Here is a 10,538-nt window from a genome sequence, read left to right as displayed (position 1 = left end):
ACGGACATGCAAGCAGTTTGTTTCTCTTCTTTCCAACTCTTACAGCGGTAGGCTAAAGTCTGTAATTGACTCTTCCTGTTGACTCAGGACTCTGCAGGTGTGTTTACAGGCATTTTATGTCCAGCTGGTTGTACTGAGAGACCTTGAGACTCATAGTTTCCTCTCTGTTTGCAGGACAGACCTTCAGCTTCAGACAACCAAAAAAAGAAAAGTGGTGCCAGAGGAGCTGAGGCATGGTATGGTTTGATAAATGTAGTTGTTAAAATCATCTTATTCAACACTGTGTGACATTGTCATATACAGTATTGTCTGTTTTGGCTTTTGATTGAAGATGTAAGATGTTTGCACTTTGTTTAATATTCAAAGGGTTTTTTAAAATGGCTGAACCATTTGATCAATATTGAAACATTGTAGATACACCGATTCCCCAAGTTCAGTCTGACATATTTGGTAACTTTAGAAACCTCAGGATCACATCCAGAATTTGTTCTGGAGTTCTGTTGGTTTGAACAATGTTTGGCTGCAAAGCATGAGTTTGTAAACAGCGATGTACCTGCAGGTCAGAGCAATTAATAGAGGTTAATCAGAATCAGAATCAGAACCCGAATTGCTTTTATTGCCAAGTAAGTTTACACATACGAGGAATTTGCTGTGGTCGTAGGTGCAAAATAACAAACAATACTAAAAATACTAAAAAAGATAATAAAACTATAAAAAATTAGATTGTGAATATAAATGGAGTGTGACTGATTTTAAAGTAGGTGAAGACTGTCCAGATTTATCCCGTAGTGCAAAAAGTTTGACCTAGATTGTGCAAGGTCACAGTCGATACTGATATTGCAATGTGCAAAATAAGAGCGTCTGGTGACTAAAGCTTACATTAATGTAATGTAAGTGAAGGGGGAGGGAGGAGGGTCAGTGTCAGTGGGGGTCACGGGCCTTGTTGATGAATGTCTACATACATGCTGTACAACTGACCGTGTAATGCAAAAGTAATACGCAAATGTTTCATGTTACTTTTCCATGAGTTCACTGAATTTGAAGTGAAAAGAAAAGTGACTTTTCTTGATTCTACAAAGCCTACATTTCCCCCAATGCAACGTAGCCACTGAGTGCTATCACTGGAGGCAATTTATCAGATTACATACAGCTTCCTCTGGAGCCACAAAAGCCTTCATACTACTTTTTTCACATATGCAGTAGTACTCCCCAAGACCTGTAAACACACATGTGTTAAATTGGTGGGGTTACCCTTTAAAAAATCACCTTAGAGGACTTTAGGGGCTCTATAAAATTCTGATATTAAATCTCTTTTTTCGTCACTAAACCACTCAGAGTCATCGTTCTCGAGCCTCCAGGGTGCGACACCATGTCCACTGTGATACCTGCTACAGCCGGCGCTGCAGGGCTCGGGTGGAGGTCTCTGTGAGCTGTGCGCTCATCCCCTGCCGCCTGCACTGTGGAGCTCTCTTCCACCTGTGCAAAGAGGAGGATCACCTGCTGCTCTGCCCTAATGTCAGGGTGCCCTGCCTTAATGTTGAGTATGGCTGCCCGGTCCAGCTGCCCCGCTCCTCGCAGGCCGCTCACCTCCAGGTGTGTCCGGCCAGCGTGGTGTGCTGCTCCATGGAGTGGAACCGCTGGCCTGCCAACGACGCCCACTCCCATCCGAACACAGAGCTGCATGAAAACCTGCTCAGGGAAAGAGAGCAGGGAGGATGTCTTGACCTGACCATGGCCCTGAAAGACCAGGACCGCCTGTTTCACTCAATTAAGATGAAGAAACTGTTCCCAGAGCTGATCCAGAGTGTGGAGGAGGAGGAGAAAGAGGAGGAGAGGAGGGAGGAGGAGAGGAGGAAGGAGAAGAGGAAGAAGAGAAAGGCGGCAGAAAAGGCAGCTGCAGAGGAAGCCAGTGGTCACACCTGGCAAGCTTTTAACAGGTTTGACTTCCCTAGAATTAGGGAAAAAGAAGATGAGGATGAAGATGAGGTTGAGGATGAGGTTGAGGATGAGGTTGAGGTGGAATATCAGCAGGAGCTGACCCAGGAGGAGAGGGATGCTCTAGCCAGGGCCTCAGGAGTGCATGCTGATCTGTTAGAGAACTACAACGCCTGGGAGCGCATGTTCAGTATGGAGATGAGTGGCTGCAGAGCGACTGAGAAGGCAGCTGGGGCAGGCAAAGGGAAGGGACCGGCTAAAGGGAGAGGAAGAGGCCTGGGCACTCTGACAGAGGAAGAAGAAGACATCTGTATGGGTGCCACAGCATCAAACACCTGCAATCAGGTGAGCAGTGCATGCATTGCCTCCTCCTCATCCTCCTGTCTCGCTGGAAATCTGCAGAAGAAGAAATATTATTATGGATATTTGGAGCCAATGAAGATTATCACTGTGCGTACCTTTAAAATCCCGACCAGCTTCTCCGCCAAGCAGGGCCGCATCCGCAACCCTGGTTTCTACAAGAGGGAGAGTCTAGCTGTGGATACCAGCGACCTGGGGGTGGCACTAGAGGAGATGCCAGTGTGGGAGGAAGTTCAGGTGAGGGAGAGAAATTCATCCTCTTTTATAAAAATGTCCTTTTTTAAAATACTTTTTATACAGAAAAGAAAAAAAGCTGTGAAATTAACACTGACCAACATTATCGCTCCAAATTCGTCACATGCAGCAGCTTTGATCAGAGGCCCTCAGCTTCAAACTGTAGACAATAACAAATATGCAAAATAAAGTCCCTACAGGAAGTTGCAACAGACATTTAGCCCAGAAGTTATCCCAGAATATGAAGTGTGATAAGCCCTTAAATTAGTTTGAAGAGAAAAGAATGACAAGATAGTTACAGATGAGTTCAATGTCATTGTGTTTGTTTAATACCTCCATGTCTCTACTTAAACTCTTAATAAATCCTGTTAAAAGTAACCACAATGTCTGGTTTTCTCCTCAGGCCTCCCTGCTGTGCTCACTGGAGAAGGAGCAGAGGGGTCACCTCATCGCAGAGAGCGTGTGCACAGATGGTCTGTTACAAGATGAGGGCACGCAGACCTACAACTTCCTGTCTACTCCTTTCCGGAGAAACACGTCACTGGCTGACCTTACAGCTGCAAAACCGCTGGAGCTGCACCTCCAGCTGCAGGTGGAGAGCGTCACCAGCCGTCACCACAAGGCCAGCTCCGCCTTCACCTTCCTCTGTGGACACAGCTTCCAGCGCAGAGAATACGGCAAACATTATAAGTGGGTTTCCTTTTTGTCCAAGACATTTCATTTCTTCTTTATATATTTTATATACTTTGATCATAGTTTTAAGATTCTGGTAAGAAATGGGACCTGAAGATTTCAAATATCAATCAAATTTTGTTTTTAAACTAGATCAGGTAACCATGAAAATAACACATGGAGATAAATTCTTCACACAGAGAAAAGGAAATTATTAATTACTGTTCTGCCAAAGCAACACACTAAAATTGTCTCATTTTTTTAATAAACAATGTGCTCTCGTTTGCAGGAACATCCACAGTGACATCCAGATGGGTGTGAACGGATGGTTCGAGCAGAGATGCCCCCTGGCGTACCTGGGATGCACCTACATCCAGAAGAGGTTTCAGCCGTCCACACACGAAGCCAACGTCTCCTACAAGTGAGAAAACAGTTCATCTTTGTCTTATAATTCATGTTAGAGAAGCACATTATGAACGGAACAAAGAAATGTAAGAGTATAGACAAATTCAGCAACTGGGAGGCAGAAATAATCACTGACAGTGTTAATTTAAATTTTAGAGAGTGTCATTAAAGCCTCTACAGTGTGTGTAGAAATTGAAAAGAAATTAAAATCAAAATTTGAAGGCGAACAATCCTCTGCAGCAGGCAAAATAAAGCCATTATTAATTCTCTGATGTTGGTCAGTAAACCCATTAATCCCTTGCAGATAAATGACATGCAAGTTGGGAAAAATTGACTGCATACACCTTTAAAGACCAGTTTCACCTTTGCTTTCAGTGAAGATCTGGGCTGCTTTAGCTTGCATCCCACCACCCCGGTCTCTCTGGGTTACGCCTCCGAGCTGTCCGGGGCCTCGGCAGACTCCTCCACTGCTCAGAGGAGGAGAAGAGGTCGGGCAGCGGGAGGGGAGGACTCCCTGAGCTCGCTTCCCTACGAGGTGCTGTGCCACATGGCCACTTTCCTGGACAGCCTGTCCCTGTCCCAGCTGGCTCTGGTGTCCCGGCTCATGAGGCAGGTGTGCTCCTCTCTGCTGCAGGAGAGAGGGATGGTCACCCTCTGCTGGGAGAGGAGGACCTACTCACATGGAGGAGCCAAGTGGAGGGTGAAGCACAGTGTAAGAACCAGAGTGCCCAGGATGTATAAAATATGTTTTTTTCTGCATCCTGAAAATGACCTTCCTGGAATCAGAAGTGAATCTTCAGTTGTCTCTCTGGTCTGTGATTTCAGGTGTGGCAGTTCAGCACCATGTTCTCTTCTGTGGACACTTGGCGCTTCCAGGACGTCCCGTCCATGTCCGAGCATCTGAAGGTGTGTCCCTACTATGAGAGAGAGTCCAGGACAGAGAGGATTCACCTGCCACGTATCAAAGAAGAAGTCCAAACCAAAACAAGCTGCAAAGCTCCCACTCTGGTTACCTTGTTCCAGCAGAAGAGGATCATGATGTAAAGCACTTTAGACTCGCCACTATATGAAACTCTAATCGGTTATTATAAAACAGTGACCTTGTTGCATGTTGTCAGTTTTTTTCCCTGTCGTCACTGCCCGCTGTTATTTTAAAATAAAGGAGAAAAATGCCATGAAAATAAGAAAAACACGAGTTGTTAGATTAAGGTTGAGTGCTGATGTCTTTACAGCAATTATGAGTTTGGCTTTAAAAGCACACTGACTCAATGAACCTTTATTTATAACTTAAGAAAAAGAGGAGGTGGTGTGTTCGAGGACTGTCTTTATACTACAATACCAAAACAAACTTCAGGCACTTGCTACAGAACAATAAAACAAACAAGGTTGAAGGTCTGTGTTTCATTGTTCTGTAGCCATGTTTTGAATAAAAGCTTTTTAAAACCTAATTCAAGTATCTTTGTTCCTGCTGCACTCACGAGTGCCTGTTTGTTTTTTTCCAACCTTTACTTATACTCAGGAGATAAGTGAGGATGACTCATTTATCAAGTCAAAACAAATCAACGAAAGAGAAAAAACAACAACAGGGAGACATATTGACAAAGAAAAAGGCCGCCCCACAATTTGTGAGTAAAGAAACACTTAAACTATTGTCTGACATTATTTTGTGGCAGCTCTCTTTGCCTCTTTCTTTTCTTCAAGCGTTTTTCTTCACTTAATCTGTTTGGTAGCCGTCACCTGGAGCGCTGGAATTGGTTGCTCTCCCTTTTCTGTGACTTTCGTTGTTGGTACCAGAACAGGAGGATCCTGCTCTCTGCAGACGGGTCCGCCTCTTTATGTAGTTCTTTGTCTTTGTAGTTAACGTGTGAGGGAGCAACAACAAAAACATTAAATAGATCAAACAAAAAAGAATAGAATATAAATTACTTTTGTTTATTATTTCACAAAACAGTGAAAAAATTATGAAATTGAACTGACAATATATTAATAAATGGTAAGAATTACATAAAAAAGTATAGCTAAATTATCTTGTAACCACACGTAAACACAGCCTTTAGTAAGATATCTGAGCTGAACGCTGCCCTTACTTTATCTTTGCTTTTTATTATAATGACAAACATCACACGTTACAAGCAAACACTATAAGTTAAGGAGGTCTTCAGGTTCTTGAACCACTCATAAATTATACCACGAGGTAGAAAACTGAATCACTGGAGTCATTTTTGACCAGGAGAACCACAGCACTGCCTCCCTCTAGTGCTTTTTGCTTTTGTTGCATGTGTTGTTGAGGATGTCTGCTCTGAGCAGTCTGTAAAACAGCACCATGTTCATGGAAGAGATGAGACTCAGGCCAACCGTCCCCATCATCAGGACGTATCGAGGCATATGTTTACCGTTAGCTGCCAGCCAGTGGGTCATCCAACCTGTTGTACAGATACGAAACACCAGTAATCTGCAGATGAGACAGAAAACCAGTGAGGACATCTTTAGTCTTTAGTCCAACATGATGCACATTCAGTCTTCACTCTAAACAGAGAGATTTTACATATTTTTATCTAGAAATTCAATTTTATATATTTATTTTTGCAGTGCAGTCATTCAGCAAAACACATAATACATCTAAGCTCACATTTTAAACGTCACATGCTCACATATGAAAACTGTCTTTGCCCGACAATCAGTTTGATTTTTTCACATGTGACCTTTCCAGAAGAGAAAGCGCTGAGCCACCTACGTTCCCAGGTTGAGCCAGCTGGTCACGCTGTAGGTCACAGAGGGACGAGGGGTTGAAATTTCAGTCCCTGGCCGGTTCCTCCGTCCTGACAGGAGGAGAAGCTGTCTGATGTGAAGGAAAACAGAGTTGATCTCAATCAGCAAAGACACCACAGCAAAGCCCACATAGAGGCGGGACGTTGCAGCCAGAATGAAGCAGGAGATCACCTGAGAAAAACAGATTGAACAGAGGAATCACAGGTTTACACCAGTGGTGGAAAGTAGCTGATTACATTTACTAAATTAATGTATTAGAGTATAATTTTTAGGCAATTTTAGTTTGAGTATACTTGAGTGTATTAACTTCCTGCTACTTTATGCAACTCCATTAAAACTCAGAGGCAAATAATGTTCTTCTTACTCCACTACATTTATATGATAACTTTACAAACAGAAACAGAAAATGGCAACAAATTAATTATGATGTTTAAATATAGATTAAACAAAACAATATTGATCCTCCCTGAAGAAAATATATAGTGTAGTTTAAAGTAGCTCCTTCATTACAAGCTGCAATATTAAAGTAATGTATACAGCAATACAGTTGATGCATCAGTGATTAGTTTCCAGTAAAATAATGTTTTTCTGATAGGGTCATTCTGCATACTGAGTACTTTTTTGGTATCACTATTTTTACTTAAAGGGTAACTCCACCAATTTCACACATTACTGTGTGTTTGCAGGTCTCGGGGAACACTACTGCATATATGAAGCTCCAGAGGAAGCTGTATGTAATCTGATAAAATGCCTCCAGTGGTACAATTGCATTTCACTCCCATAAAACTACTGGACTCATTATGGGGCCTACATTACCCATAATGCAATTTACCCACTGAGTGACATCATTGGTGGTAATTTATCAGATTAAATGCAGCTTCCTCTGGAGCCACAAAAGACTTCATACTACTTTTTCATATATGCAGTTGTACTCCACAGGACCTGTAAACACACTGTAATGTGTAAAATTGGTGGAGTTACCCTTTAAGTAAAAACACTTTTTTTTTACACACATGTATACACAGAAACATTCAGCAGAACTTTATTGACAACAAAATTACACGAGTAAAAATTCATGAAAAAGAGCTCCTAAGGCCACATTTAGTTACCCATTTAGTTTTAGTTAACGAAGACATACACAGTGGTACGTTTTCTAAGGATTAAGTGTATGAAGTAATTAATTTATTGCTATTTAATTAATCATTTGACACTGTAATAAGCATTTAGAAGGACATGTTTCTGGTCCATTTAGCTGGTGTATATTGTCCTCCAGCAACTTGTTTCATATTTTATCTTTTTAATTCATCAGTAGGGCCCCTGCAGCTGTTGATAAGCTGTTATAAGCAGATGTTGTGGTTGAGATAAAAAAAGACATGTAAGAGTATTTTTATAACCTATTAAGTCCGGAGCCTTATTAGAAAGTTGCACTGAGTCGTATTAAACGCCCACACAACACTTGCACCAAGCAGACCTTGACCCATGATGAATAATTGAAAGTTACGTCCATGTAGAGATAAATGTTTTACAGCCTCTTCAAAGAGATGCACAAAGAGACTCATCAGCTATAAGTGAACATACACACAAGGCAGACTCTATGTGCTGCCTCAAAACACATCTTGTAATCTGCAGTGTTGTGACAGTGAAGTGACACGCTGAGGGGACGAGCTGCTGGAGGTGAATCAGGTCACGACCTCTGCAGCCTGAGATTAAACCGTCACACAGATCAAAGCTCAACAAACAACAGTGAGGGATGACTGTGCAATTTCATTCAGTGACCTCGTCATTATTACAACACACAGATATGTAAGGGGTGGACAAATTAAGATGAACACTTCACCATATTATGATAAACACTCTGGACATCATGAGCTTCACAGAGTTAATGTTAGCTGTCTGTTGCATCAGATCAGATTCACAGAAGTAGAAGAAGATTTCAGTTTCTTTACCTGAGGAAAAGTAGCAATGTCATGATGGAAAAATACTCAAAACTTAATTGAAAGTACTTTTTTGAAGCTCATTTCTATCTCATTTATTTGTCTTCTAAATATGACAAATGTGTTATCAAAGAGTTGTCCAGTTGTAGCGCATGGAGCTCTCTCAGCAACCTTCCTATACACACAACACACACACAGACACACACACACACACATTGGGTGTAAAGTTTATTACCGCAGAGTGATGAAGCAGCACCTCCCAGGACTGTTTAAGCGGCTGGTTCAAGGCCCCGTCCAAGAAGTCATTGATAAAATAACCTGGGGGAGAAAGTCCATGAGTTGTATGCATGGATGCTACACCCATATACATTTACACAGACACATTCAGAATGAACTCCAGCTCTTTTCTGTGTTTTCCTGTCTGTCCTCCACGTGTGAATGCTGTCCCACCTCTTCTGTGTGTGACCCTGCAGGTCGGTATGGATGAGAGGAGGTCATGTGGCTCAGGTTTTACCTATCTGGCAAAATCTAAGATGATATATATCATATACGTATATTGCCCAGCCCTAATCCACACTTTTCACTTATGTTTTACAACCTACTTATATGTATTTTTCTCAACAAAATTGTGATTTTTGCTGATCTACTGTGTACACGTGACATTTACTCCATGCCTGTCTGTCCTGAAAGAGTGATCCTTCAGTCGCTTTTTCCTCATGAAAGGGTTTTTTGGGGGAGTTTCCTTACATGAATCAAGACTCTAAATAAAACTGATGTGAGCTGACTTTACTATAACCTGGTTTGTTTGTCATTTGACTAGTTACGTAAACTAACTTCTACATGATTCAACACAGAAAAACATTGTCCTCATTCTAAATAGATCATATTGATATTATCAAGATTGAATCCAAATCACTGGAAAAAAAAGTAGCCTGTCTGCTAATGTAATGTAATCCAATGTAATTCTGATGTGAATTAGTATTAGTGTGTCACCTGTAGAGACAGCTACAAGGCTGTGGGAGGACAAGGAGTGAGAGGAGATCAGGTCCTTTGCTATCTGAGGTTGACGGTACAAACTGCAGAGACAGAGAGAGACAGACAGAGAGAGAGAGAGAGAGAGAGAGAGAGAGAGAGAAATTACATGAAGAGTAAAATTAATGAATGTGCCAACCCTGATAACGCCATCTTTACGCACCATAAAACAGCCCACGTTCCTGTCAGTGAGCTGTGAGCTAAAGACGTGCAGATATTCCTCCACTTCCAGGCTTTCTTGCGTGCCGACTCTGGTGCTGGCAGGCATCTGACAATCGTGTTCAGCAGTTTGAAAGAGCATGCAGATCCTCCAATGACCAGAAGTGTTGACCTCAAATCCATAACGAGACTTTACGTCAGAGTTCGCTTCAAATCTCATGTGCTCCTGTGTTCAGGGCACATTTCAGCTGTGAAAGTGTCAGCTAAAATACACTATGAGGAAAGAGAGGGTGAAAAACAAATAGTTGAAGTCTCTTTGACATGCAGTACACGTGTATGCAATGATCTCTGTCCTTTAACACACATTCCTCTTCTCACTTGAAGTGATAATCTGGTCACTGATAACAGACGAAGGGTCACGGTCATGACATGATTGCATGATTCCCCTCCTGGCAAATAATAATCCACACGCTGTTCAAACAGTAAGTTTTTCAGTCACTGTTGTTCTCAAGATACAATAAGCTTCACATTATATGCATATCTCAAAACCATGACAATAAGAAACGGGTGTTTATTTCTAAAGGCCACTGGCGACAACCAAAGGCAACTTGAGACAACATAAGCATCAGCTACAGGTGACAACAAATGAAAAGTGAAGGAATATGATTAAAAGATCAAGAAAACCCACAAAGGACGGTTAAAAAAGAGGAAGAAACATTAAAAATAAGCAAAACAAAGCTTCTACGTATGGAAAAATATTCTGACTATAGTTTATATGTTCATAATAAAATGCACATTCTTGACAGTGTAGAATATCTGACATCAACTTTCTCATGTTCATTCCTTCAGCGTAGACAGTTGAAGGTAGGAGGTACATAGTGCCTGAAGAGGGAGTGCATAAATATCAGATGTCATGATCATCATCTCCCTTTCATTTCCAAATAAGGAGCTCAGACCTTCCAGAAAGCATTTAAACTATTGTTAACCCTGTGAATACTCAATATTCAAAGGAAGCCATCATAGTAAGCTCATCTCTCA

At 41.7% G+C, this 10,538-nt stretch overlaps 2 protein-coding genes across 2 annotated transcripts; one reads left to right on the top strand and one right to left on the bottom strand.

Annotated features, from left to right (window-relative positions):
• The first annotated feature begins 547 nt into the window (after window positions 1-547).
• LOC141007217 (F-box only protein 40-like) lies at window positions 548-4,650 on the top strand. Its single transcript, XM_073479565.1, has 6 exons — window positions 548-559; window positions 1,336-2,532; window positions 2,933-3,219; window positions 3,491-3,622; window positions 3,982-4,318; window positions 4,432-4,650. Exons 1-6 carry the CDS (start codon window positions 548-550, stop codon window positions 4,648-4,650), a joined length of 2,184 nt encoding a protein of 727 aa, XP_073335666.1.
• A 1,209-nt stretch (window positions 4,651-5,859) lies between these two features.
• LOC141007215 (TLC domain-containing protein 2-like) lies at window positions 5,860-9,683 on the bottom strand. The gene is made up of 5 exons (XM_073479563.1): window positions 9,505-9,683; window positions 9,303-9,385; window positions 8,545-8,627; window positions 6,341-6,546; window positions 5,860-6,058 (listed from the first exon to the last, which is right to left on the bottom strand). Exons 1-5 carry the CDS (start codon window positions 9,681-9,683, stop codon window positions 5,860-5,862), a joined length of 750 nt encoding a protein of 249 aa, XP_073335664.1.
• Between the last annotated feature and the right edge of the window lie 855 nt (window positions 9,684-10,538).

The sequence above is a fragment of the Pagrus major genome, chromosome 13 (genome assembly GCF_040436345.1).
Source record: "Pagrus major chromosome 13, Pma_NU_1.0".
Classification (NCBI taxonomy): Eukaryota; Metazoa; Chordata; class Actinopteri; order Spariformes; family Sparidae; genus Pagrus; species Pagrus major.
The sequence above is the reverse complement of the archived record's forward strand: the minus strand, read 5'-3'. Positions and strand labels throughout refer to the sequence as shown.